The sequence below is a fragment of the Rhodamnia argentea genome, chromosome 11 (assembly GCF_020921035.1).
Source record: "Rhodamnia argentea isolate NSW1041297 chromosome 11, ASM2092103v1, whole genome shotgun sequence".
NCBI lineage: Eukaryota > Viridiplantae > Streptophyta > Magnoliopsida > Myrtales > Myrtaceae > Rhodamnia > Rhodamnia argentea.
In genome coordinates this window covers 18287116-18314960 of record NC_063160.1, presented here as the reverse complement: position 1 = coordinate 18314960, position 27845 = coordinate 18287116, and the positions used below count along the sequence as shown (strand labels likewise).

The 27845-nt window shown below is 41.5% G+C and overlaps 4 protein-coding genes across 9 annotated transcripts; 1 reads left to right on the top strand and 3 right to left on the bottom strand.

Annotated features, from left to right (window-relative positions):
- Positions 1-843: 843 nt before the first annotated feature.
- Positions 844-3804, top strand: LOC115747219 (metacaspase-1-like). Its single transcript, XM_030683282.2, has 5 exons — positions 844-1407; positions 1802-2132; positions 2235-2349; positions 2696-2890; positions 3538-3804. Exons 1-5 carry the CDS (start codon positions 957-959, stop codon positions 3595-3597), a joined length of 1152 nt encoding a protein of 383 aa, XP_030539142.1. The 5' UTR covers positions 844-956; the 3' UTR covers positions 3598-3804.
- Positions 3769-25232, bottom strand: LOC115747218. Its single transcript, XM_030683281.2, has 4 exons — positions 25211-25232; positions 7068-7114; positions 6071-7022; positions 3769-4218 (listed from the first exon to the last, which is right to left on the bottom strand). The coding sequence occupies exons 3-4, from the start codon at positions 6972-6974 to the stop codon at positions 3878-3880; spliced, it is 1245 nt and encodes a 414-aa protein (XP_030539141.1). The 5' UTR covers positions 6975-7022; positions 7068-7114; positions 25211-25232; the 3' UTR covers positions 3769-3877.
- Positions 8495-14803, bottom strand: LOC115747216 (outer envelope protein 64, mitochondrial). Of its 3 annotated transcripts, XM_048272824.1 has the most exons (14): positions 14255-14803; positions 13604-13756; positions 13354-13478; positions 12482-12607; positions 11908-12090; positions 11654-11798; positions 11159-11327; positions 10502-10636; positions 10215-10415; positions 9632-9759; positions 9490-9541; positions 8963-9032; positions 8763-8828; positions 8495-8656 (listed from the first exon to the last, which is right to left on the bottom strand). In XM_048272824.1, the coding sequence occupies exons 1-14, from the start codon at positions 14503-14505 to the stop codon at positions 8583-8585; spliced, it is 1878 nt and encodes a 625-aa protein (XP_048128781.1). In that variant the 5' UTR covers positions 14506-14803; the 3' UTR covers positions 8495-8582. The 3 variants fall into 3 exon arrangements, with proteins under 3 accessions (XP_048128781.1, XP_030539136.1, XP_030539137.1); XM_030683276.2 differs by having other exon boundaries at positions 8495-8828; positions 14255-14802; XM_030683277.2 differs by lacking the exons at positions 8495-8656; positions 8763-8828; positions 8963-9032 and adding an exon at positions 9356-9424 and having other exon boundaries at positions 9472-9541.
- Positions 15172-25427, bottom strand: LOC115747212 (calmodulin-binding transcription activator 2-like). 4 transcript variants are annotated; one of them, XM_048272822.1, is made up of 13 exons: positions 25240-25427; positions 24520-24639; positions 23429-23544; positions 23090-23178; positions 22186-22228; positions 21439-21616; positions 21225-21344; positions 20765-21078; positions 19390-19848; positions 18219-18892; positions 17303-17882; positions 16559-16882; positions 15172-15875 (listed from the first exon to the last, which is right to left on the bottom strand). In XM_048272822.1, the coding sequence occupies exons 1-13, from the start codon at positions 25277-25279 to the stop codon at positions 15762-15764; spliced, it is 3171 nt and encodes a 1056-aa protein (XP_048128779.1). In that variant the 5' UTR covers positions 25280-25427; the 3' UTR covers positions 15172-15761. The 4 variants fall into 4 exon arrangements, with proteins under 4 accessions (XP_048128779.1, XP_030539129.1, XP_048128780.1 ...); XM_030683269.2 differs by having other exon boundaries at positions 21225-21347; positions 25240-25425; XM_048272823.1 differs by having other exon boundaries at positions 20765-21000; positions 25240-25425.
- Positions 25428-27845: the final 2418 nt, after the last annotated feature.

The window sequence follows — 27845 nt, the reverse complement described above, 5'->3', positions numbered from 1 at the left end:
CCGTTAAGGGAGAAAATTGGAGTTTGCAGAGCAACCGATCCAAGGAGGAGTTTGTTGGAGCTGTATCCTAGTGCTGCTGTTGTTTTTCTTGTGGTTTTAGTCTTTTCTGTTTTGCGATCAAGTTTGATTTGTTGGGTAGTTAGTTTGTTAGCTATTTTCTAGGAAGTGGAACAAGTCAGTTTTTTTTTTCACGTTTGTGTGCAATTCAAAACAGGTTCCTATTAAGCTTGTACTTTTTTTTGGTCCAATATTAAGCTTGTACTTGACAGTTTTAAAAGTTAAGGTTTTTAGTCTTCTATTCCATCTCTCTCTGCAATCAGAAAATTGTGATCGCTAATTGTTCATCAGCTTTAACAGTTTTGACTTCTGTGTATCAAAGTCCTTCTCCATCCTCTACGGTGGTGTCATAGGGTAGACCGGTTTCATCGTCTTCCTTGACCGACTTAACAGAACTCCGGCTGAATTTCTTGCCAAGATGTCTGAAAGCAAGGAGAAGACACACCGCTGGTTTTTCCCACCATTGATGCCTCAAAGGCATTACCATGAAGGTCTTTCGACCTTTTTATCAGGTTCAAGTGCCAACTGTCAACTGCCAAGCAACCAAATTGGTAGAATAAGAACCTGTCCCTGTCAGGGCCACATACAAGAAAGAACGAACAAGGATAGGAGAAGCAAGAATCTGATTCGCCGCAATCAATGGAATGACACAATAAGGCTAAAGTGAATAAAGGATACAGAAAGGATGATCTGTCCTAATACATGTACTCCTCTACAATAGAGACAACTTTGAAATCGAATCTGGTTCAACATCGTCCGATTATTTCACTGGGTCGACTAAATTTGACACTTGCATTCAGGTGAAGAATAATTATTCATTGGCATCTGTGCGTGCTAGCCTCTAGTTAGATCCTCAGATAGTTGCTTTCCCGTACCAATCGTAGTCTCTGAGATATCAAATGGCATTTAGAAGAGAGAGATGCAGTTGGTGTGGTGTGCTACTTGAGCTGCCGCCGGGGGTGCAGGCATTTCGGTGTGCCGTGTGCCAATCTGTCACCAAAACTAACCTCTATGATCCTCCGCTGACTCAAGCTCAGAATTCTCTATACCGGGCGGCTAACTTGTTCAAAGGCCTTGTTGGTACTGTTGCGAACAACATCCATTCTCTAGCCAACTCAACCGGCAACTATCCTGGAGTATACACATCAAACGATGGCTATTATCCTCCGGCTCCGTCTCTGCCGCCGCTGCCTCTTTCTGTTCATGGCAGGAAGCGTGCTTTGCTTTGTGGGGTAAGCTATAGAGGGAAGAGGTACATGCTCAAAGGAAGCGTCAACGATGTGAGGTGCATGCGCTACTTCCTGGTTGAGAAGATGGGATTCCGAAACGACTCTATACTTATTCTCTCAGGTAGCTCGGAGTTGGTGTAGTCTCTCTCTTTATCTCTCTGAACACCTTATCTACGAGGGATTTGTACCGGCCACAACTGTTTTATGGATCATATCTTCAATCTCAGAGCTAAAGCAGTTTCTCTGTTCTGTTCTTTTTTCTGCTCTCTAAAGTTATATCTTCTAGGAGTTCTATCTCATTGGGAGAGCACGCCCCCAGCTTATGATACCATCTTAATCCATGAACTTAATTTCGCTGACCAGACCATTTTGTAACACTCTTCAATAAGATGGAAATTGGAAACCCACCTGAGTTATATTCTCAAGCTTGAAAACCATACCAAAGATGCACATTACATGACATACCCTCAATTCGATTTCGCACTGCCAACAGTAACAGCTTGATTTGTGCACAGAAGAAGAGACGGATCAACTCAGGATCCCAACAAAACAAAACATCCTCATGGCTATGCGATGGTTGATCCATGATTGCCAATCTGGTGACTCGTTGGTGTTTCACTTCTCTGGCCATGGCTCAAGACAGCGCGATTATGATATGGACGAAATTGATGGGTTTGATGAATCCATCTGGCCAGTTGATCATGAGATTGCAGGGAAGATACTGGATGATGAAATTAACGCCACCATTGTGAGACCACTGCCTCGAGGAGCCAAACTCCATGCTGTAATTGATGCCTGCCACAGCGGAACCATGCTCGATCTACCCTTTGTATGCAGGCTGAACCGGTCAGCGACCTTTCTAACGTCTCTATTGACAGCAAGAACATGGTTATTGCACTTTCTACCGCACCAAGCTGACTAAATTGAGTATCACCTTTCTTTGTGCAGAGAAGGTACCTACAGATGGGAAGATCACAGATCAACCGTTTATAAGGGCACGAGAGGTGGGCTAGCCCTCTCTATTAGCGCTTGTGATGATAACCAGACCTCTGTGGACACTACGGTGAGTGAGATTCCGGTTTAGACTTTTCGTTCTGCAGTCGTTGACCAGTTACAGCAACCCCTCAGGTAACATCCCGTCACAAGAATGGTAAGTGCTAGATGATCAACCAATCGAGTTCAAAGCAGCTTTCTTGTGAAGCCTCTTTGAATTTCAGTGGCTAGAGTCTTTTCTTTTTGTTTGGCCAACGTGAGTCCTAGGACAATGCGATATAAATGAGAAGTTCCTCCAGCGATGCTTGTTTTAGTCTTCAAGTTCAAAGATTAAATTCCGTAAATGAACTGCCATTTATTAACAGAACTGACATTGGAAAAGGTTGATTCCATTGCATCGACATACATTTCTGCAGGCGTTATCAGGAAGCACGGCAACGGGTGCCATGACATACAGCTTCATTCAAGCAATGCAAAATGGGCATGAACTCACATACGGCCATCTACTGACCGTTATGCGTCATACAATTCGTGAGGCCCGCACTGGAGTGCGTCTTAACGGTCCAATTGCATCGCTTGTTAACAAACTGCTTGGTGCTGGTTTGTCTCAGGTATCAATCATTCTAAACCATTACAATCGCTTTGCGCCCGAAATTACTCAGATCAGAATTAAAGTTTTGACGATAAGAGTTCTTCTATAGGCCAGGGGAAACCCGTTATTTAGAGTCTCAGTGTTAACTTTTCTATAGCCTGTTAGTGTTCTCAACTATTACACAATCTAATGAGCGTACCACATGTCTTCCCCCTAGAAAATATAAGTTGCCGAAGATTTTGTGATTAGGGTTGAATCATTAGTCTGGGAAGTAGGCAAAGCACATTGCTGATGCAATTTTCATTGGCTACGCCTATTTATGCACCAAGATAGGCACTGCTAAGATCTTAGCTGTTGGAGGAATGATCAAGATTATCTTGCACAGCTCTCAAACTTGACGAGAAATGAACGCACGTTGCCTTCGTTGCTGAGTAGCCGTGAATTGTTGATTTCGCACATGGCATCAATGTTGAAAACAGGTCCAAAATCCATAGGAAAAACAAATAATGTGGCGACCCAAATGAAATAATTGACAGTATGGCCACAAAGAACTGCGGCAAATGCCATCATGAGCATTAAAAGAGGAACCCAAATTACTTATTGTGCCTCAGTACTTCGTTCACGATGACCATAATCATTGAGCTCACCTTTGCACTTTGCATGCAGGAACCTCAGCTATCATCATCAGAAGTGTTTGACATTTACGCAACAAAGATTTCTCTGTGACTTGAGCTTTCATGTTCTTAATGATTTGGACATCATCTATCTGGATGATACGTGAGAATACTTTCCTGGAGTTCTCCATATCAAAAGAATAATTTCTGCTATATTTCCTATGTTCTAGTACAATCTGCAATGAGAAGCATTTGCTCTCTTCCATTCTTAGAGCTTAGATAACATAACTTCATATAATAGCTCAAAATGCTATTCCTGTATCAATACTGTACACCTGGTAATCTCTAGCTTTTGAAGGATCTTCCTCTAGTAAACTCATTCAACTACATATTCACTGAAGTATGAGCTTGCGAGAAGCAGTGCACCAGCGAGTGTAGGAGGCATGAAGATTAGGCCAGTCAGACGACGGGCAATACATGAAGTGGTGAAGCCACTGCGAGAGCACATGCTCCTTCTCCTCCTGTCCCAGGATTTCGATGGTTTCCTCCAACACTCTCTCCAGTTCGGCTCTTTCGCTGAGGCTTAGAACGGGGACATCGGTTCCATTGCTTGCTCTGCAAAGCAGCGGCAACCATGACATCAACATCTTCATCCTTGTCTGCCTTTGTTGCTCTTTCTTGCTTTCATCGATTTCGTCCAGCCCCATGTCCTTGGCTTGCTTGAATAAGAATGCTAAAGATAATAGGAAGGAATTGAAAAGAGATTATGAACCCACAGTGCTACGGTAAAACAAAGAATAAAGGAAGGAGCCATCAAAATATAGTTGCAGGAATTGATGTACTAGCGATAGTCAAATTTACGAACCTATAGACAAAATCATGAGACTGCCTCATTGGCATAACGGGATATAGTGCAGACCCTCCCCTACCCTCCAAAATTAAATGACTCTCTCACGATATGCGGGTGTTTATGTGCTTAAAAGTTACGGAAGAAAATCAGGCACACAATATGATAGAATGCATTTTCTCAACTAGGACGCTCAATGGAAAAAGACAAATGATTAATTTGACAAAATGGCTTGGTAATTTGCTTGCCCTCAAGCAGCATATCTGTATTCAGCATTTAGTGCAGAAGTTGACATACTACCAAACTTGACGTGTAGGTGAGAAAATTTTCAGAGAGAGAAAGTGAGAGAGAGCCACCAGACTCAAAACGTCTCTAGAAAAGTCAAAGACTCAAATAGTACACATCGTCATTTAAATTGTCAAGGTTAACAACAAAGAGAAAATTGGAAGACGTGATTTGCACGCAAGCAAGTACTTAACAACAACTTCAATTATACGTTTGAAACAAGTTAAAAAGTACAACCTTTTATCCCCCTAGAAAGAGAAAACAACAGAGCACCCTCCTTACTTGCATATTGCTTAAATAATGAACTCTATAATTGCAATGTATTTACATGCACACCATCTTAGGAGTCGCAAATTATGACGAAATCCTACAAACTTTCTTGCAGGAAATTCAGAGTTCTATGAATGTTGCAGTTCCCCTCATCCACTTGAAAAGTAAAACTTTCTCAAGCATGCGTAGAAAAAATAAATTCGAATTACCATTCTAGTACTGTGTAAAACTAATGGTGCCTAAGCAAGAGGTGCAACTTGCCCAGAAAGGTGTTCTTTGACAATTGATTTGGTCAACCACTACATGGGATCAGTGAGGTGTCTAGATAAGTTAGAGTGATCTTGGAACATAGATTTTAAAGGCATCCTCGTGCAACCACTGATTCTTTCATTCGCAATTAAATCCTATCCCAGTTATGTTTTTTCCCATAGATTTTCAAGAATACTCTGAAGATGGATTGCCAAAGAAAAACACAAGTATGAAGAGAGAAGGAACCGATGGGATATTAAAAAAGCAACGGAGTTGGGGATGTGCATAGAAGCAAGAGGGCAGATCAAAGTATTCGGATCATATTCAATATGCACGATAAGATAATGTATCTTATTCAAGAAACAAAGGGCCACAAAGAAAAGTGCCGGGACATCATCCGGCGCACATTGAACAAAGCAAATCATGCTGACATCGACCATAACTGTTTGGTTGCACATTTGGTGAATAAACGCATGTTCAAGAATATTCTGCAGCTAATTCGCAGTAGCGGAAGAAGGTAAAAACTACCAGTCTTCGAGTTCAACTATCATCCTGTCTTCTTATTCAAAAGTCATGATTGCTTATTGCGGCTCCAGCCGTAGGACCCATCTTTGATCCGTCAAATCTCAATCGTGCGCAATGGTGTACGACGTAGGAAAGTTATGACACAGCTTTTACCGCCATGATTTGACAGAGAGTAACCTATTGGTGCAGATAAACAAGATTTCTCACAATAGCAATTCTGAATTCTTTCCCCATCTAAAGCGTTAGGGGGGCCTTGTTCTTTACAAGAGAAAACTGACAGACGTGCCCTTCCAATGAAAAGTAACCATTTGTCTATCAAGAGATGTTGATACTCTAATGCTAGATGGGTTCACTGTAGACCAAAAAGATCAGAGCTTTTCGATCAAAAGAAAAAGATCAGAGAGCTTACCAGAAACCTTGACTAGGGAACCTTGGAGACGCGGCTCCGCCGAGATAGCGAGCCAAGCCAAATTACTAGCCGACGCCCACCTACAAACCGCATCCTCGGCGCACCCGCAAGCCGCCAATTTCTGCGCCAACCAAACCAGCTCAGCGGCAAGCTTCGCAGCCGAGCTCCCCAGCCGGGCCGGCTCTTCGCTCGACCACCAGACCCGTCCACGCCAAGCCACATCCCGAACCGACCGAATCGCCCTCAGAACCCGGTTCTTCCTATACTCCACCGAGACAGTCCCCGAGTCGGAGCCATCGCCGTTGCCGCCGCCCCCGCAGCCGCGCTGCCGCTCTCTGTCCATCATTGCGGCCTCGAGCTGGTTGAGAGTCCTCGAGAAAGCCGCCGAAAGAACCGTCCGATTGACCTCGAGCAGGGCCTCGGTCCCCTCCTGCTGGTTCTCATTGATGAGCCTCTCGGCCAAGGACCGGACGGCCTCGTACTTGCGGGAGCTCACGGGGACGTTGTTGACGATGGCGAGGAGCTGCGATAGCGCGCGGGCGATGCCGGAGTCGCACGCGCCGGAGTGGGGAGGCGCGCGGGGGTCGCCGGCCGGCTTCGGGGGCTTGGGGGCGTAGCCGTCGTGGACGACAGGGTTCACGGAGGGGAAAAGCGTGGGGAGGAGGCGGAGGAGGAAGAGGAAGGAGGAGAGGAGGAGGTAGCGGAGGAGCTCGAGGAGGCGGTACTTCTCGGCCAGGTTGAGGAAGGACTTGTCGGCGAAGATGAAGATGGAGGTGAGGAGGTTGCGGAGGAGGAGCGGGGCGATGGTTGGGAGGGAGTGGAGAGCTTCCCTGGAGGCGGTGTCGCGGAGACCAAATGGCACGTGCGCGTGCGCGTGCGCGTACGCGTGCGTGTGCTTGTGCATGGAGGAGGGATTACTTGATGAAGGACGGACAGGGCCGCGGGGGTGACTCTGGAGGAATTTTAATGGCGAAACGGTGAAGATGGCGTGCGAGGCGAAGAGTGTTTTGATTCGCAGGAGGCTTCCGTCTTGTTTTGTTCGCGGGAGGGAGACGACAAGTCCGAGGCGGGGAGAAACAATTTTGGGTAGTGCAGTTGTTTCGGGACTGACTGTTCGTTGGGCAAGAATAATAATCGTTTCGGAGGGGGAGATTCTTTTATGCATTAAGTTTCCAAATTCATTTCCTTTTGTTAATTTCGTTATTTCGCCTTTCCGATTTGTTATTATTCTGGTGATTGTGGCGAAGGTTTTATACTGATCAGGAAAGGAAACGAGATATGAACATTCTCTTGTCCGTTTTAGGGCTCCGTTGCCTTACGGTTTCACTTTCATATTCACACACAAAATGAAATTATTCTGTCGGATTCACGACCTATATTTGATTCATATTTTGAATAAAAAGATTTTATATGGATTGTTAGCTTTTAAAGGACCCAATTAAAATAGATTCAAAAATTGAAATTGAATTTGATAAATCAAAAATGAATTATATATAGAATCCATTTTCGATTCATTTTTTACTCATCAAAATATTAAGTTATTGTTGTACTTGGGTTGGATCACAGGCCGCCAACCACCGTTACCCACCGCCAACCTCTACGGCGGCCGCAGCACGCCATCAACCATCGCTGCCGCTGCCCAATGCCACCCACCGCCGCCCCGCCCCGCCCCGCCCTCTTCGACTCTCCACCGCTCGCTTTGATCGTGTTAGGCCCATCCAAGACGGATGCTTCATTCTTCGTGCTTTATCAATGTGTCCAAAATTGAAACTTTTCGGGAAAGAGCTCTTGGACCACGTGACCTCCGAAACTACTGGCTTATACCATTTTTTTTTTTTGTTTTTTTGTTTTTGGGTCGTCTTATGGTTTAATTTTTCTTTTTTTGGTCGAAAGGTTAGTGCAGTTTTTTGGTGCGTGCTATTGCTTGGGGGAAAGTTGCGGGACAAGAGCCACGGACGTGGGCCAAAAGGCGAGCACGCCCGCTCAATAAAAACTAATTTTTTTTTATAAAAAATAAAAAAAATTATGAAAAAAAATTCACTAGACTTTTATTGATAAAGCATTTTGCTAATATTTTATTGTTTAATTTTTTTTTATCTGATGTTAAGTTTTTATCCAAATAACATAAATATACATATGTGAAGATCTTAAAATAGATTAAATGAATTCTTAAAATATTGATATATTTAGTTAATATGAGTCAAGATAGATCAGGTCAAGTGTTGATCAATTGCGGATCCGGTCGGGTATGGGTAATCAAATACGAGTCAAAACGGATTAGACAAGTCAATATGAATCGGACCATATTCGATCCGACCCAATCTACCTATTTGACACCTCTAATTTTAAGCCACGAGGAAAATGAGATTGCAATAGATACAAACCACAACTCACTTCATGTAATTGCAGTCGAGAACTTGTAGCGACTCCAATTAAATTCGTCTCGAATAAAATTTTGCATAATCTGATTATGACAGCACATTTTTTTAATCAACAGAGGCTCAAAAAAATTTCATGTTTTGGACCAGTGGCAAAATCTTCCCTCAACATAAAGCATCGTCCTCTTTTTATTCCGTCTCTTGAGCCCGAAAGGACGAGAACAGTGAACATCATCATTCCCAATCACCCAAGACCGCCGCATCTTCATGGGAGAGGCTTAGAATCATACATTAATATCAACTCAGCAGTTTCCTGAGTCGTTTTTCAGCACGACCAGCATCCTTGTTCTGCGGTTCCAGAACAAGAGCATGCGTGAAATCTGTAGATCACAATAGCAAACTGTTAGTTTGGGAGAGGAAACAGGAAAAGCGACTCCTCCTCGGTGCACACATAAGTGCATTGAATCAAGCATTATCACAAGTTAAATATTAGGATAAGGTCTAGCCTGCGCACCTTGTAAAGCCTCTTTATTGCGGATAAGCGACTCCCTAGCCGTTCCACGTCTTAGATATGCCTTAACATTCTGCAAGCACATAATCAAGCCAACTAAAGGATTCAGATTTCGGTAACAATCCTACCTACTTGAGCTCAAACAATCATGATGCCAACCCAGGCAACAACATGGACCCAAAAAAAAAAACCATGTGGCATGACAAGATATCAGAATTTCATCAATACTATCACATTGTCTACTCAAATAGATATTGATGCTGCATTGGCCACTTAAACTTCTCCCAAGCCAACTCTACTATGTTCTTTGGGGAATTAATTCCTATCAACTGTGGACTTAGAATATTGAGGTAAATGGTTAAGGGCTATCCAGAGTGCTTTTAAGCTACGTCATCTCTCTGATTCATTAATCTAATTCCAGCAGTACTTATCAAGTGATCCCAGAAGAGAAAAAGGACTTCCTTTTTTTTTTTTCTGGTCGCGAAAAAAAAAGGGTGGGGGGGACTTCCTTCGCATGCTATATATTCTACCTTTTTATCCAGTGAGATTGCCTTGGTGCAGTCCTCTTCAGCTTGTTGAAAACTGTAGAAAGTCAAAGGGGATTAGCAGGAAGACAGAGATTAAGTGACAGTCAATATAGTTAGCTCAGATCTAACAAAAATACTTAGATACCATCCTAATTGCAAATATGCAGCAGCACGGTTGCAATAGTAAGTGGCATTTGTCCCATGCAATTTGATAGCTTCACTATAGTAAGTTACAGCTTTATTCCACTGGCATCCCTTATATGCCGCATTACCCTGCCAGAATGTCCCACAAATAAACCACACGAGCAAAGTTTCAGATAACATTCACATGGTCCAGTTTAAAACATCCATTTTTAACATGGCTGCATCAATGGTAAAGACAGAACGATGCTAACAACTCCAGAACATGCATTAGCTATTCCATCAAAAATAAAAACAAGAGACAAAGAAACGTATGTGTGTGAGTGTTTTCTTTTTATTTTAGCTGCAGGAGCTCCAGAAAAGCATCCTCATAACATCCAAAAGTTTGGCTACCTATTTGACGGAAGATCGCTCAAAATATCAAGGGCAAGCACTATTTAATACAAACACTACACGCTTGGGTAAATGTTGCTGCCATCAAATAAATTGTATTGAAAGAACTCAACTTGCCGTCATTCAAAAATAACAAAATAAAATAGGAATAACCAAGTTGTTCCTCAAAGATACATATGATAGATGAAACAAACCTTTTCTTTTAACAGTTCAGATGCATCCAGGTTACCATTTGTGTCTGCAAAAGGTAAGGAACTAGAAGCAACTGTAACTTGCTCTTGAAGAGAGGAATACATATCTAAAACTGAATCGAGTAGAAATTTATCGCCTCCATGATATGAAATGAATGAGACAGAGATGGGACAGCCATCATGTTTCCCCAGTGGAATGCTAACCTAGAAACCAGGAAGAGTATCAGTTGGACTCACCAAAGAAGTTAAAAGAGGAAATCTATGTGGCATAGCAAACCTAGGCTATTTACCTGACAGCATCCAGACATGCTCGAGATACTTATCAATGCAAGTGCTCTGTCAAAAAATTCAGCAGAGGAGCGCTTCTTTAAGTTTGTTGGCAAGGGAGGATCTGCTACTGTGGGAATTATCAATATACCATCATCCTGGAATGCAAAAGAGACATCAAATCAATGTTGCTGAATTATGGAAGAAGCTAGATGATGGCACGTCAAACAAGCGTTATGGCAGAGCGAGCATTAAACAAGTAACAAGAATAGTCTTTCACTTTTAAGTCAACCGATTTTGCATTGTTTTCCATAAGCTCAAGTCTCATCTCATCAACTGCAAAATCCCAACAGTACTGACAAACAAGAACAAGAAGATATAGAATCAATTAGAAAATTATCAAAACAGTGCTTTCACAGCATGTATAACTCTAGTTATCCTGGTGTACAATGTGAAACAAAAAGAAACATAAATAAAAATGTTGGTCAAAGGATAATTCAATAGAAAGCACATACGGCAACATCCGTGGAGCTGTAAAAGGAAGAATATAAAACCGATTACCGACCACCACAACAACCATAAAGAAAATGCTAAGCAAGAAAATTATAGAGCCCAGTATGCTTGCAATGTAAAATGCATTAGGAGCAATGCATAAGGTGCCAAAGAACAGTATCAACTACCTTTAAGAGATTTTGAAGGGCTGCTCGCATCTCACCTCTGACTTTGTATAAAGTTTTAATGTTTTCAAATGAAGTATTTACTGCCGTAAGAACACAATTAGCCGTCCGAGGTCCTAGCCTGGGTTTGACTGATTTGACCCACTCTTCATGGTTTGTTTTGAATTCACATCTGGGAAGCAATTGCACAGATAACTAAAGATGGTCAATACGACACTACCTCAACCAAACCGAAACATACCAACAAGTATTCAACTAGGCAATTGAGACAGAAATTGTTAAATGCGCAGCTGAGAGATAACTACTCTAGGAACAGTACAAAACGAATATAGTGCGGGCAGGTAGTCTTGTTGCCCCCATAAAGCCAAGACTATCCAGAACCATTATTAGACCCCTGGTTCCAGTTCTGTTTTCATTTTGGCCTTCTAGGAGCAACATAAATGTGGCTGCCTCAGAATATAAAATTGATATGAGTTCAAAGTCATAATAGAGAAACACCTTTGCAACGAAAGCATGGCAGAAGAAAGTGCTTTGAGAGTAGATATTCCATTTTGAAGATTAGTCGATTGTCCACAGAAAACTTTAAGGCTGGGGACATTTGAAGCAATATGCTGACCAAAATTTATATGCTTGGGAGGCTGATCTGCGCAGTCCCAAAGAAAAATTCCATTCAGAGAAGATACTGCAACATACATAGATGAGCAAATATTGGACTACCAAGAATAGGGATAAGTTCATGATAGGAAACTTACACCCAGATAACTTTTCAGCTGCTTTACTAACAACATACAGGGACTTGTGCTTTGGGACCTTAGAAAGCTCGAAGAGATCATCTGCAAAAACAAGTCTCCTTGGCCTTCTAGGTTCTACTGTATTCAATTGTAGTAGAATATGACCAACACGATGCAAAATTGATGGATCACGGGCAAACCATCCTGCAGAAGTTCTATAAAGTTATCAAGTGTAGAAGACAAACAAAAAAAAAAACAAAACGTTCGAATATAAGACAAGACAATGCAGTGAGTAAGAGAATCCTCAAAAAGCTTCAGAAAGTGAAAAGTTTATCCAAACACCAATGTCAATTAGTGCAAACAGTGGCAGGCCTGATGCTACTTCTCCCTCAACAATCCAACCTCTACCCCACAAAAAAAAAAAAAAAAAAAGCGCGCACACAAAAAGAGACACTAGAAAGGGTGAGAGGAACTTATGGATTGTCAAGAAAAAACAACATGTAGCATTTATAAGTTGAGAAAAGAAATTCAAAAGAAAGTTTCTAGGAATCTCCAACAGAGATATCAGACTTGTCGACTTATTCCATATTCATACCAACGGTATCTAAGCTTTGTGAGTTGGGCAAAACCCCAATTGTAGATACGGCGCCATGTGATGGTCTATATCCAATGATACCACAGAAAGATGCTGGAATTCTCACACATCCGACGGTATCAGTCCCTACAAAATCATCAAAATAGAAGTGGCAGTATCATCCATCAAGCTATATAAGACAACAAAGAGATTCTGCTTAGTGAGAAACACCATGCTGCCAATAATGTTTTTGAGCCAACTAAAAAGGAAGAAAAATGAACTGATGTTCCTAGACCTGAAGGTAGGTGAATACCTACAAGAGGGTACGGGTTATATTTCACCTGTCCAGATCATTATCTTTGTACTACCTTCCGCAGTCACTGCAAACTTCCATGTAAGCAAGACAGACATATGCTTATTCTTTTAATAAGAGCCCAAACAATGAAAGGGAATTACATCCAAAAAGAGACCCCATAAACTACCCCATAAAAATTGAAGATACAAAAGCAAAACAAATTCACTAAAATCATTTTATTCTTTTCATGTGAAATGAAGAGATTTCAATCTTGAAGCTGCAGGCAGAGGGTTATTGAAGCTGTTAGCCCACATTTCTACATACTGCAATCTGTTAGTGAATCTAAAATACTAGAACAGCTAGTAGTCCCCCACATAAAAAAATAATTGCATGAGAAAGCAGGGAAATGTTCTCTCTCGGAGTCCCATCTACAAGTTTAGGAGAACAAAAATCAAGAGGCGGCAAAACATACACTTCACAATAAAAGCAACCACATAATACTGTTAAAGGGCCAATTAAGTCTAACTGACAACTTCTATGAGAAAATCACAGACAGCCGCAAAGCAATAGGACTTTTAGCCACATGAAAATCCCATACCAAGAGCAAAGTCGACGAGTTCAGCTGCAACAGCGACGGCTGAACCACCAGAAGATCCTCCTGGAATATGAGAAGGCATTTGGGGATTGATAGGAGTTCCATGGTGGATGTTCTCTCCAGTCATTCTGAAATAACGCCACACAGCATATTATAGGCCCAAAGCTATGCAAATCCAGCAAGTACTAATCTAATATGTACATATACAACACATATATAATAGACAATCTTATAGAACACAAAAGGGGCTTACCCAAAAGCCAATTCATCCATAACAGTCTTTCCAACACACTTGGCCCCATTTTTAAGAAGTGCAGTGACAACCACCGCCGTCTTTCCAGCAGCCTCATGTGTTCTCTCCCAATCTGGATTCCCATACCCTGTCACATATCCCTTCACCTCAAATCTGGCAAAAAGTCATCACTTCCTTGAGTCAGAACGCAAGGGGGAACCAGAGCAGTGACATAACATCACAAACTAACATGATAGTTGCCAACTACCAAAACCTCAATAAAATGTTTCTCCTTTACAAAAGAAAACAAAGAAGCAGTACATCCATTTCAGATTTTCCGTGAACAATAACAACAACAACAACAAGAACATCAAAGTGCCTTCTCAGGTAGCTACTGGATCCTGCAGAATCATATGGTATCTTTACAATCCCTCCAAAATTATTTACTACATAAAGTGGAATATAGGACTCGAGTCCTGATACCGTGTAGAATCACGCAGTGCCCCTGTTGACACATTTAAAAGCCTAAACAAATTGACGGAAGCAGGGTTATGTACACTCCCACGCATCATTTTCCTATCTGCACTGCGTTCAGTACAAAAATCCAGGCGACGACATACACAGCCAAACGAAAAAGCCAAATCAACCACAGAAAATGGAAGAAGCACGCACATGTCCTTAATGGCGAAAGTGAGACCCGCGAGCGGCTGTTTAAGCGCGGGCGGAGGCGGCTGAGGGGACGGAAGGAGCTCGAATCTCATCAAGAAAGCGCCGAAATCTTCCTTCGAGGCCTTCGATCCGGGCCTTCTCCTTCGCCGGTGAGCCTCGGTAAGAATCACGACACCAGCGACCGTGACGCCGATCATGATCCACGCCTTGGGACTCGACACATGAGCTTTCAGCACTTGCAATGGCCTCGACATGCTCAAAGTATTGAATCGAGCACTTGACTGGAACTTCCGGATTTCGTGCGTGAGAGGTGAGAGACAGAGGGGAGAGAGAGAGAGAGAGAATCTAGGGGTTTTAGGAGGGTTTTAGGACAAAAGGAAAATGATGTCGATGGAATGCATACGATTTCCCAGCAGAGCCGTCGCGGGTTGAAATGCTCGCGCAATGTTTGGGGCCCACGGCATAAAGAACAACGAATCTTCCCAGGGGCTCCATGTACGGTCCGGTCTGATCAAATTTTTCGGAAACACGACGTCGGAAAATACGTGAGCATAGTCTTATATTCTGGTTTTGTTAGAACATTTACTTTCCCCAGTATTTGGCCAAAAAAAATGTTCGGTCAGATCAGCATCTGTAGTCTTCAATGCATAAGCCCCGCAAAAAATAATTACTCTTCAAAAAACATTTTCTGATCACTAATATCGTCAAAAATACTTTTCATTCACTTATTTTTAGAAGCAATATAAACGATTATTTTTAAAAATAACGAGACCCGAAAGTTTTTGGTTTTCTTAAAGGAGTGCCTTACAAGATCAATATCTCAAGCCTTACATAAGCCACCACTATTTTGGTTTGAGCAAAGCTGAATGACTTAAATCAAAACCCGGTTCAATGAACCGTCCCCTGATCCTAAAAGTTACAGAAAGCTTGTGCAGCAAACTTTCAAGTTCAAATCCAACCATTAAACGAAACAACAAATCACAAGCCATCCAACATTCACCTAGGCATATCATTTGACGATTACAAACCGAATTTGCCGTTTGAAATGTCCGAGCAGATGAACACTTACATAGCCGCTTTCACCATCATTTCATCTCTTTTACAATCCAAGTCATAAAAATCCGTTCTCATAAAAAATATAAGAAAACATAAAAAGGAAGTCCATTGCACTGCAGTATCAAGTGTCGCCCCCTCATTAATGGCAACTTTATAAGATCTTCAGTCAATCCATGTTGACACAACTGTGAAGGGGTGCCAATCGTTCAGCGGAATGTGATCTCCTAGGACCTAATTATCTGAATGATAACAACTTAAATAGAAATTACAGTTTTATATGTTAACAAGTATTTTGAAACCTATCTGACAAATGCTATCTGACCATTGTAATTTACTAACGAAACTCGAGAAAAACAAAGAATGTGCACTATAGGACACCTGTATAACCTCTACACACTGCAGCAATGACACCACCCATCTCTGTACAGGTTAACGGGAGTTGAGTTACAAAGGATCAGTCAAATGTTATAGACATCAATGTGTCATCATCCAACAGAGAGTCAATATCAAGAAGGTCCTCTTCCCCATCAGCTACTTCCGCTGAATTGCTCGAACCCATGTCATGTGCCTGCAAACCATACGACCCATATAAGCCCCACAAACGAGAGATTGGCAGAGGAAAGTAAGATCTCAATTGTGTTTATCATCGACAAATTCAATCATAGTTACCATCTTGAGAACACAAAAGGAAACTCAGCATATGTAGCAGACAAGGGGTAGCAGCAGCTACATTGATGCGTAAACCCTCACGAACCCATAATCCACTATATGCAGGATGACCAGGATGATCTAAGTTCTTACTCAATGTCAGCTGCTGAGAGGACTGATGTATGAAGGGTGGAAAAGCAAAAGAAAAGAAAAAATATTTGATTTAAGGAGACTTGACTTCCAATTGTCAAAGATAAATTCTTCCCGTTAAAGGAGACTGACTTCCAACTGTCAGAGATAAATTCTTCACTCAACTAGTTTTATCTTTTCCCTTTTTTTCCGCCAGACTTGGCGTTTACAAGTTTCTCACAAATTTTTCTCCTTTTACTTTTCTGAGATTCATACTCATAAAACTTTTTCACCAAGTCTTTCTTGTGATATTTCACTTGTCTTAAAAGAATTAGTTTGACAGTAAATTGTAGATCACTTATTCTAGAAAGTTTTTTTTTTTTTTTTGGTCAATATTCTAGAAAGTTAAATACGACCAAAAAACCCAACTCAGAAACTTTGATTAAATAGGAGGTAAATTCTAAACATTTGTACCTTATTCTCTCGGATCCCTTCAACCACATTCAACAGCCTTCGATACTGAGACCGGGCTTCAGGATATTGAACCATAGACTTCACCCTTGTGAGAGCTTTCTGCAACCTCTCTTCGGTCTGCTTCCTTCCATCCTTGAGAAAATCATAATCATCTTCTTTTTGGGGAAGAGCTTGCTGACTAGTGTGCTTATTCAGTGCATCTGAGCGGTATCCCCGTAAACCACTGCCTTTACGCCGCCAGCGCAGAATAATTTTCTCCAGAATACCCACTGACCAGATGATAGTCTTGTATTGCTTCCTTACTTGGTGTCCTCTCACATGAGCCTTCATGAAGTAAAGTCAGTCAGGAATTCAAGCCATGCAGCAGGAATAGATCTATATCATATAAAGCTGGCATACGAATTGACTGGGGAAAGGAAAGAAAGGAACATCGAAGAGTAGAGGAAAGCTCCATCACATATGACAAAAATGCAGTGGATTAAAACACACAAATAAGATTCATCTTTAACCAACTTAGGACCTCGGGGACGCAGATGAAGCTTCTTTCAGGAGTGAAAATGATATCCCTTGTGACCAAGCTTAAAGACTCTTTAGCCTAATTCCTACATCCTCTCTTTCTCAACAGTCAGCAGCAGCATTAATCCTCTTACGCATGCATTAGAATTATATACTTCTGTAATACTATCAGAAAACAACACTAACAGACTGTAGAACTTTGATTCTGTAGAAATAAAAGCTGCAAACCTGGATTTTGACAATTCTTTGTCGAATAGTAAGGAACTCCTTTCTCTTTTTCCAACCCCGGAACTTCTTCTGTATTTGTATTGCAGCACCATGAGCAAGCCCATCACTCAGCCAAGTCCCTCGGTTCTTAGTAGCAGCAAGAGCAATAGCGCGCTCATCTGAGAATTCAGATGCATCATCACCAGTTTCCAACTTTTTCCGCTGAAAAGATTGTATTCGGAACATTAGATGTATCCTATGAGCAGCTTGGGTGGCATTGCAGACAGCATTAAGTGAATCCTTCAGTGAGAGTACGTCCGGCTGGTCACCGTCACCAAGAGGAGTTGGAGAACGCTCCGAAATGGTTTGCACAGCTTTCTTCTCAGTAACTTCCAAGGGAGAATCCTCCTTCGGATCATTCACTGTAAGCGGTTCAAGATAGCTGGTTAACATACACTCTGCAATAAAACCAGAGATTCCCTTGTGCCCATTGACAGAAGCCAGGTCTGCAGGTGTTCTGCCAAGTGGATATTCTGGTGTTGGGTCCGATAGAACACCAGGAGCAGCATCAAGCGAAAGGAGGACAGCAACTGTCTGCTCTCTGCAAGCACAAGATAGAGGAGTTAAAACAACCCCAAACCTCGATGTGATCCATCATATGACAGACAACCATACAAAGTGGAGAAAAGACGTAAAGAATTTAGGGCCACAGGGATTTCACATCAGCTTAAACAATAACAATAGAGATCATCATCAGTACTCTGTGCATGTCAACAAGGCAGAAAGTACTTACTGAGGTCAGCAAAGGTCAGCAAAAAATAGTTTATATCATACAACAGGTAGCAAACCATAAAGTAAGAGACTTCCCTATGAGTCATCTCATGGCAACAAAGATAATGAGAGCAATATTATTCAGAATAGGTTAAAAGGCCCTTGCCTGCCACAAAATGCAGCCCAATGAAGTGCAGTCCAACCATTAACGTCCCGAAAATTGATACTAACTCCTGCACTTAAAATTGGTCTAATGGCCCAATTGTAACCAAGTGCAGCTGCCAAATGTATAGCGCCTTGCCCTTGATTATCTAATACGCATGGTCCCTTACCATCTTCAATTACTTTGTGAAGAAGCCATGAGTATAACTTCTCTTTCAAAAGCTTCTGAAGGAGCTCTTCCTTTGCTTCGTGCTGATACAAATTGACCCGATAACTGTCCTCTTCATCCTTCAATGCTATGATTTTACCAATTAATTTCCGTTTCTCAAGGAGGCCTTCAACGGAATCATCAGAATGACCAGCAGCATTAGACGACAGCAACCTCTCAAGTTGCGAATGCAGATGCATTTCTTCCAGAGCATTATCATATATCCCGCTGATATCCACGCCTTTAGTAGGTCCAGCTCGGAAGTCAAACTCACGTACCTCACTACAAGCTAACCTGTTAGAACATGTGACGTAAAAAGGGACTCGGCCAATAACGTGAGCTGGAGTTCGACAAGAAAGAATCCCATCAGCTAAAACCGTTGTTGGAACCTCCAATTCCCCAAACATGCAAGACCAGTTATGTTTTGCAACCTCTTGTCGATTCTTCAAGAATGTCCCCGTGATCAGAACCTTTTTTGGCAGTAAACAAGATGAATATCGGTCAAAGACCATGCAATATGGACTAGAAGTTCCAAAAACATTTACTCAAACGGCGCCTCAGAGGCAACAGATCTCCAAATATCCTAAATTGACTAGTCATTTGTAGTAACAGGAGTATGTTCTCCAAAATATCCTAGCAATTCAATCATCCAAAAAAAAAAAAAAAGGATCACCATCAGCATGGAACATCAACACATACTTGAACAGCTTTATACAGCAGGATTTTCCATTCACACATATATTACAAAGTAAAGCACACACGCTTTATGAGCATCGGTTAGATCAATCTAATTTAAACTCGGTAACCATGCTTACTAGTTGTAAATTGTGGTTAGTTATAGAAGAGAAAGATGGAGAAAACACAAGCTTGTTTTATACCAATAAACACTATTCTCCCAAAAAGAAAATCGTCACACAGTCACTACAAAGTTTCTACTTCCAACAACCAACATATCCTGATTTCTGACCTTGATTCCAGAATCTCCATAAGCCCACTTAGGAGAGAAATCGAGAATGCTGAAAAGCTGGTCCTGGGAGATAGAGGGACCCAAAGAGGATTCTTCAACGTTGCCACAATCAACAGTGCTCCATGGCAAGCCAGATGTAGATTGCACTTGTAGATCCTCGACGTCTCCAAGTTCTCTCGAAATCCACCTCGAAAAACTGTCAACTTTCTTCAAGCCATCCTCTCCATCAGATAATAGTCGCTTTGCAGCGAAACCATAATTAACCTCCCCTCCCTCAGGCAGATTTCTGTCCCCATTCACTTCCAGGTGTTCATATTGTTGAGTAAGACCACCTGAAGCATCCTGTGATTCAGAATTCTGTTTGTTTTGCTCAAGTAACCCAATGTCTGGTTCATATGCCAAATCCAAATCCAGATCCAAAGACTGGTCCATGGTCCATGGGCCATCTTCCCCAGAAACCTGCATATTAAACTTGAGTCAATACGTGCTTACAATGAAGCAGCTCGTGCAACCCACCAGAAAATGAGAAAAACAGAAACGTGCTCTAAATAACATTAAAACATCAGATAATTTGGTGACAACCCTCAGCAGATTATTATCAGAGCATTCATTATTAATCTTGTCTCATGCCATGCTGACTGATGTCAACTTTTATGAGATCCTTTTAAGGAATTTAAACTAGAGGAAGTCGTTTTACTACAACAAACAGATGACTAGACATTTCAAGCAATCACCTTAGGTATATTTGAAACATTCTTTCAGTACTAAAATTATTGAAAATCGAGGACAACACGAAACTTGCAAGGCAGAGGTGATTGCTGATTCACAGAATCATCAAAGCCAACTACCAGTTCCTGAATAGTTGCAAGAAACTGAGGATCGATACGCACATGTAAGTCTTTGTCCCAGATATCTGTACAATAAATAATAAAGAGCGAAAAAACGCCAGACTCTACGGATTTCCATCATGCGGCTAAATCAAACAAGTAGAGCAAATCCATCATATCGACCACGAATCTATTCCTCCAAAGGATAATGGCAGATTGCAAAGCAAAAATAGTACACTCACAGAAAGCTATTCTTACCACCTAATAACTTAATAGGTGAACTTCCACACAAATTCCTAAAAGTATTCTTATGTTGTAAGAATGTAACATGTCGTTTTAGCCTCACAGCACCCAGCACCGACCATTGGACAAAATTACCTCAAGAACAAAAACCTTTTCACAAAACGCATTGCATTAAGAGAACATAATGTGCAATGAGTTTTGTGAAAAGGTTTTTGTTCTTGAGGTAATTTTGTAAGAGAACAGCCGCATTGTATGTTTAAATGCCAGCATGTTACATAAAAAAGTGCAAAGCAAACCTAGAGTACCTGCCAATGGGATTGTGTAGACACAGGAATGCTAAGTTGCTGCTTCGAAACACTCTCCCCTCCTAAAAGCTCACTTAGCACCATATTTTCTTGTTCAAAGACAACTCCTGAAGGAATTGCTTGGCTGGAAGATGATGGTGCATGAGAAGACACCATGGCAGATCCAGACATAGATTGCTTTAAGATCTCCTCCCAAGATGCCAAACCAAGAGATTTTTGAGATTGAATGCCGCTACCAGTATCAGTGGAACCATCAACATGGATAGTTGAGGTAATATTCGCATCAGGTCTTAAGGACCAACCTTCGTGATTCTCTAGTAAACATTAAGCGAGCATGCTGTCAGGATTTAAACTTCAAATGCAAACAAACTTAGATGAAGCACAAGCATGTGGATGTTTCCTCCTCAGATGAGGATGCATATTAAATACAAACATGCACATCTGTAAGAGGAGCAAGAACCTGGATAGGAACTTGGGAAATAGGTATTCGAGGACATGGCATTTTTGTTCATTGGGGAGCCTTTCTCCTTTTGTAGTGACGAAGGAAATGTGTGTAAACCAGAAGTATTTCGGTGAATCTCTCCTGCACAAAACACCATACGAGACGTGAGCGAGATTGGCAGGCAAGACAGAATATCAACATCACTTTCTATCCCTATCCATAGACAAGGTACCTGAATCAGCATCTTCACATAACGATGTCAAAGTGCTAGTTGGGCTGGTCGAATCAGTATTTCCTGAGAGAGCTGAGCCGTGATTCATGGAGTAGCTATATGAGGGAGAGCTGTCTTTTTGGAAACTTCTTGAACCTTCTTCATTTTCCCTCACGCCACTCACATTTGTTCTATTTCCCTGAAAGAAACAAAAACCGACTATGAAATTTAAGGTTCCATGATAAATCTACCAATACACATGTTGTGCAAGTCACAAGACCTAATCAAAGCAACAGAAGATGACACAGCAGGTACTTGAGAGGGTCAAGACAAATATAGTCTCAGCGTAGATAAAACCTGCAAAACATCCCTTGCCCAAAGCTTAAGAGAACAGTTGAAGAATGACGAAGCATTCTTGCAAAAGATATTGATGTGCTAGAACCAGATAATGGAGAGAAAAAATGGCATGAAAAACACGATTATTATAATACTATGCCAAGCTTTATATGACTCTGTTTTGGTTCAACAAATGCCAGCAAAATTCCTTATCGTGGTTCCTAGAAATAAAATAACAAGAGGAGGAATAAAACATACATAACAAGCTCAATCTCTCACATAGTCAACTGTATGCTAATTGATGTGCAGGCTAAACCACTCAACCTCAAAAACAGAAAAAAGGAAAAAGAAACGAAGGGATAGCAAACAAATGACAAGATGTCGGAAGAGTAAGAAAAGCAACCAACAAGGAGAAGAAAAGGACTGAAGTACCTTAACTTCCAAATAGTGGACAAAAACAATGTGCATCAAATCCCTGCAATTTCAAAAAGTACATCAGACCACAACCGCACTGAAACTTTTACTGAAAGCACTTAAAACCTTGACTAGCTAGATGGAATTCGGTAGAAAAATTACTTTTAACAATCTCATATTGACTACTCGTCTTGGAAATCTATGAGCAGAAAACAATTTAAAAAAGGGTAAACTCAGGAGAAGCAAGGACCTTGTGACACCAAAAACCTCATGTTACTAAAACAAATAACTTTATTGCCACCAGATTGTTATGCTTATAAAGGATGGGGGGCTCTTTTCCATTGTTCTACCACTTCTAATCATTACTAGAGATAATATAACTCCACAGATGATCATCTCTTACAGAAATTGTGTAGCATCTTCAATCCAGTTAAGAGGGCAGCCTCATCACTAACCACCATTGGTGCAAACAGCACTCAGAAAGATTATTTCGTCAGCTCTCTGAGAAGTGCATCCCAAACACTCCTGGGAGAATGAAAATCATACTAGAGCTAACTAAACCACCCAACAGGTTGGCAAGCAAAACCCATAAGAACAGGACCCATCATTGCTTCTATCACCTATTTGCTTAATTTCAATATAGTGTGCCCGGTCTACAAATTAAAACTCCCTATCCTCATGAAGCAACAAACAATAAATTTTCATCAACTTTGAGGAACCATTAGCAAAGACGGTATAAATCATTATATCCTTCACCCAACATCCTCCAACAATATCCATAGTTCAGCGGTTTGTCAAATAGTTGGATCTCACTCTTCTCATGTCAATATTCGTCAAAGAACAACTTCAACTATTGTAAGTTCCATACTTGACAACTTAGATTGTATGACCAGTCAATAAAGTATGAAAAGCCTATACTTACTGCTCAAGCATCCAATAGCTGCGTCTTTGAAAGTTCTCATTTTCTTCACCATGTGCATAGTAACAGTGCAGTACATCTACGCTTCCAACCTAAAATTGCTCAAAAAGATTCATCCATCAGACAATTGAAAGATTCGCACACGGACCAAAACTAGTTTATGAAATGCCAGACACTGCAACAATATTAAAGATCTCTGTGCAAATCAAAATCTCTGACGCTATATGTGAATATCTCTGATGCCAAAAGAAAATCGGGGGAGAAAGTACAAAAACAAGGAGTTCACGAGGCAAAATAACAGGAACAAAATAAGAAAGAAGGGAAGTCCTCTGGCAGGCTTACCTTGAGCTTCTCATGTGCTTCCTTCACTGTCTTCCCATCCCTCTTCTTCCTCCAGTTATGCCCATCCTTCCTAAAGTATCTCAGCACCTTCCGGTCAAAGAGAAAAAGTGAACCACCTAGAAGGCCAAAATGTAAGTCCCACCCTGATTCTAGAAGCCTTACCAGTTAAAATAAGAGCATATCAACGGCACAGAACCGATAACAACTTCCATGCGCCATGCAGATAAGGTTCACTCATGTTCATAGAGCTTTCAGCGCCCTTCTTTCTGTTTTTTCAAAAAACCAACCATACTTTCTACCAGCTGGATGCTTAACTTAAGGGATTAGGAATGACATTTGGCAAAAAGCCTTTCATCATTAACACGATGGCAAAGATAAGAGGTTCAACCATGATCTATACCACCTAGATACAATTCCTGTTTCCATTTCCGAACAAATCATCCATGATAGTGGACATGGCCAACAACCCACAAGAACTTGTAATCATTGCCTTTAACTCTTCTCGCAATAGAGTCGTGTAGTACAGAACAGCAAGCATACAGTAAATGCAGCACGTGCTTTTTAGCAACCATGCCAGTTTTTTAAATTTCTATACATGTTTTGCTTTTCCAAGTAAGATGGGTTTAGGCTACCAATATACGCATTTATTGGTTCTCCTACAAGATACTCGTGTAGCTCAACAGACTATCAAAACCACCAGAATTCTTGAGCTAATAGTTGACGTGTGAACCATGACAGGAGGAACTAAATAGTCATTTCCCATCCATAAGATAACTGCCAGACAACATAATAGTATATCAAATATAAACTACCAATAAAATTAGAAAGGCAACCCTTCCATGGTCAAGATATCAAAGTAAGAAATATCAAGCTGATTTGCAAATTTAAGAAGTCCCCCCTACTAGTAATAAATTGAAGTACACATACAGTCCACTCGAGGAAAAGGTGTCCCGAATCATTATGGCTCCACAGCTTAGCCAATGATGTATGATCAATATTTCATGCCCTCAAGTTGTAAGGGTAAAGGTAAACTTCAAGCATCTATGCATAAGAATTATCAAAAGCTTTTCTGCAGCATAGGCAATGCATACTTGGTGGTCGGGTTGGAGGCTCAGAAGCAATCTGAAATTTCTGAAAGTTGCGAAGAATTTCACATATTTCAGCAGGTCGCAACCATCGATTTTGAGCTTCCACTTGTAGCTGTTCAATATCTGCACAGAACATATTTAACAACCAGATCAACCCCTGATGTCTTGCACCGAGAACAGAAGGTCATGACCAACTAAAGTGTACTACTCTCCATGCAGTTCGTTGTCTGCATAACATATTGATGCTAAGCAACTGTTATCTGCAGCAAAAAGATCTATCATCTCATAAACAAAGAGCAAACACACAAACTCTCTCTCTCTCTCTCTCTCTCTCTCTCTGCGAACTCAAGTCAGTCCTTTGAAGCGCCAAATCCAAAGTCAGCTGCCAGCTTCGGATGCAGATTGCATCAACTTCACTCCAACCAATATCACAGTTCCAAGCAAACCGCCCTCTCAGACACACAATCCTAACGAAACAGCACGCACAAAACGCTCTGGGCGGAGACTACTTCTCCCAGCGGTCCTACGATCGAGACATGCTCGATTCACATCAGACAAATCCACCTCCAGCTCATCACTGAGCTTCGAGGGAGGCAGTAGCGGCGGAACAAAATACGTTCGATGCGCCAATCAGCAGGCAAATCGAAGAGGAGATCAGACTCGACAGACCAACAGATTGATCAAGAGCGCAAAAATCTAGAGAGAGAGTGAGAGAGGTGTGACCTAGCTGAGGACTAAGGCCGTAAGATCCGCGCTGCGCCATGAGGAACGCAGGGAGAGGAGACGACGAACGCGGAATCGGGAGAGGAGGACGATGGAACAGTCAAAGCTTCTCCGGTTGTGGATTGATTTAAGAGAAATGTATGTGTGAACGGAGGAAGAGGAAGAAGGAAGGAAAGAGAGGGAGTGGTGGTGGGGGGAGGGGGTGGTTTATGTCATTTGACGCTCTGCTGCGGTGCTCTTCTTCTTGGAAAGTCGAAAAGTCGTTGGGAGAGAGTAGTGGAAAGACTTGCATCAGCCGAGTGCTCGCTTGACATATGGGGCTCTCTCTCAGTCTCATACGCTCACGATATAATCATTTTCTTCGCCCCTCTTTTCTTTATTATTATTATTATTATTATTATTGTTACATTTTAATATTATTTTCAAAACTTCATTATGCCTGAAATTCTGCCTACTGCCTACACCACATCCCCCCACCGTACGAACTTGGCCTTTTCGCTCTTTTAACTTCTTCTGGGGAAGCCGGTATTCGCTCCGTTCGGGCTTTCCAGCCATCAATCGGGATACATTTTTGGGCTTCTGGCCCAACTTGAAGCTTTAGAAAAAAGCCTTGCCCTCTGCTCAAATTGAAATTCTGGCCCATTCTCGAATTGTATCCTCAATTCAAGAAAAAAAGAAAATCTTGGCCCTCATAGTGAAAAAGAAGAACGGTTACCCTCTTCAGTTTTTATGTTGAACTTTCAAGGCTCTTGGTCAATTCCATCGATTTCAATGTGCATTTTGAATCTCACCATCAGCTGGGTAATTTGCTAGTTTTATAGTCCACTCCTATCGCGACACTTCGTTGTAGTTCAACAAAATATCGAAACAACCGAATATTTCTTGAGCTAATTGCTTGAGGGAGAACCACAACAAAAGGGATGGGTGCATTCGGTTCAGCTTTCTCAATAGGCTTTGGGCCTTTAAAGCCCCATGGAGAAATGATGGGTTGTTTAACAAATCTTTTCAAGGGACATTAGGTCAAATGCCAGCTTTTTAAAGGCTAAGAGTCTAATGTTGATCCCTACCGGTATTGGGTTTTCAACATTTTCGAAATGCTAAAAGCCCTATTAATGAAAATTAGTCCGTTACTTATTTTGTCTTCAAAACATTATTGAAAATTCATTTTTACCCTCCTTTTAAAACTAAAACCCTAATTACTCTTCATCTTCTTCATAGAAACCTTAGTTCTTGTTCATGTCGTGCCAACGAAGGGCCGGCCAGGAGCCGACGACGACCGCTTAGGGTTGCGCGACCCCCAATGACGGCCGCCCATGTTCGCGCGACCATAAGCCTCATCGCATGGGGTCATGCGACCCTCGGCGACCTAGGTAGCCATTGTCGGGGTTACGGCTCGCCGGTGGCCGGAGCCCTTCGTTGAGCCGGTGAAGGGTTTTGTTTTGTTTTTTTTCAAAAAAAATAAAGAAATAAAGAAAAATAAAACAGAAAAAAGAAATATGTAGTCAAAAGCCCCTTGCAATTTTTTTTTTGCCAAACGCTACTCTCAAAATTGCATTTCAAAGCACGTTTTACCAAACACCATTTGCATTTTTCCAATGTCACTTAGGCTAAAAATATTTGTATTTACTCAAAGCTCATTTTCAAAGCTGAATCAAACACACCATAAGTAGTGATTCACAATCCATGACATGAGTGCCGGGTAAGAGTAATAGTACACCTATATAAACTGATAATTAGATCAGCAAAGGCGACTCTTTCGCAATCAATATGTCAACTGAAATTTCAAGTTGCTTTGCGGATTCAACAAGTCTCCTGCCATTCGATCTACCCAAGGAGAAGGGATCTTGAAGTGCTATGGCTCCTTGGCTTTGCCAATGATGTATGATCTGTATTCCATGCTCCTCATGGTCAATGGACTTGAATGTCCATTTTGAATTTGGATATTCGCCGAGTAATTGTTAGTATAATCACCGAGTCTCCACGTGAAACGGTGTTCGATGCTTTGTTCAATTATCCAAGTGAGAATAAAATTTACTTGCAAAGAAGCCGATCTGAATATTACATTGATAAGTCAAAAAACGAAGACGGGTGCGATAATGCTTTTTAACTTAAATAACATTATAACTCAAGACAAATGATAGCTCAAGATAAATATAAGTTTTTATCTATCACAGAAATTTCAAGTTAGATGTGAATTTTATGGCTGCAATTCAAAGCTCGAATGGCTGTAACAATTGCGAGATCGAGATCTAGCGACTCGAGTTCTTCCATGGTCACAAGTCTAGATCTCAAACTGGATTGGCCACAGCCGAGAGTTTTAAAGCCAGATCTGGCCAAGGAGGCCGCAAGCTTCGAGCACAAACACCATTTTGTGCTTGAGCTCAAGTAGTCGTGCTGCGCGGCCATGAGCTCAAGTTCGAGCTCGGGCGGCCATACACGCCAGCTAAAGCTTGAGTGGCCATAGTGGCTGTAATAGGAACACTTGCCATCGATCAGTTTCGCTCCTATCATCAACAAATCTTCAAGGTCATCCATCGTGTCGCGGGTGTTGCGATATGCATCGCCCGACGAGTACGCGCATCCAATCTTTCGGATCACATAGCAGG

Excerpts from the sequence above, each read along its gene's own strand:
- LOC115747219 (XM_030683282.2), top strand. The coding sequence starts at position 957 with ATGGCATTTAGAAGAGAGAGATGCAGTTGGTGTGGTGTGCTACTTGAG. Across the intron at positions 2,350-2,695 it reads AGACCTCTGTGGACACTACG|GCGTTATCAGGAAGCACGGC; the intron begins GTGAGTGAGATT and ends ACATTTCTGCAG. Across the intron at positions 2,891-3,537 it reads TTGGTGCTGGTTTGTCTCAG|GAACCTCAGCTATCATCATC; the intron begins GTATCAATCATT and ends CTTTGCATGCAG.
- LOC115747218 (XM_030683281.2), bottom strand. The coding sequence starts at position 6,974 with ATGCACAAGCACACGCACGCGTACGCGCACGCGCACGCGCACGTGCCA. Across the intron at positions 4,219-6,070 it reads TTCCCTAGTCAAGGTTTCTG|CATTCTTATTCAAGCAAGCC; the intron begins GTAAGCTCTCTG and ends TATTATCTTTAG.
- LOC115747216 (XM_048272824.1), bottom strand. The coding sequence starts at position 14,505 with ATGTCGAGGCCATTGCAAGTGCTGAAAGCTCATGTGTCGAGTCCCAAG. Across the intron at positions 13,479-13,603 it reads ATGGATGAATTGGCTTTTGG|AATGACTGGAGAGAACATCC; the intron begins GTAAGCCCCTTT and ends GCGTTATTTCAG. Across the intron at positions 9,760-10,214 it reads CTGAACTGTTAAAAGAAAAG|GGTAATGCGGCATATAAGGG; the intron begins GTTTGTTTCATC and ends ACATTCTGGCAG.
- LOC115747212 (XM_030683269.2), bottom strand. The coding sequence starts at position 25,279 with ATGGCGCAGCGCGGATCTTACGGCCTTAGTCCTCAGCTAG. Across the intron at positions 21,617-22,185 it reads TCCACTATTTGGAAGTTAAG|GGAAATAGAACAAATGTGAG; the intron begins GTACTTCAGTCC and ends TGTTTCTTTCAG. Across the intron at positions 17,883-18,218 it reads TGGGCTGCATTTTGTGGCAG|AGAGCAGACAGTTGCTGTCC; the intron begins GCAAGGGCCTTT and ends TTGTGCTTGCAG.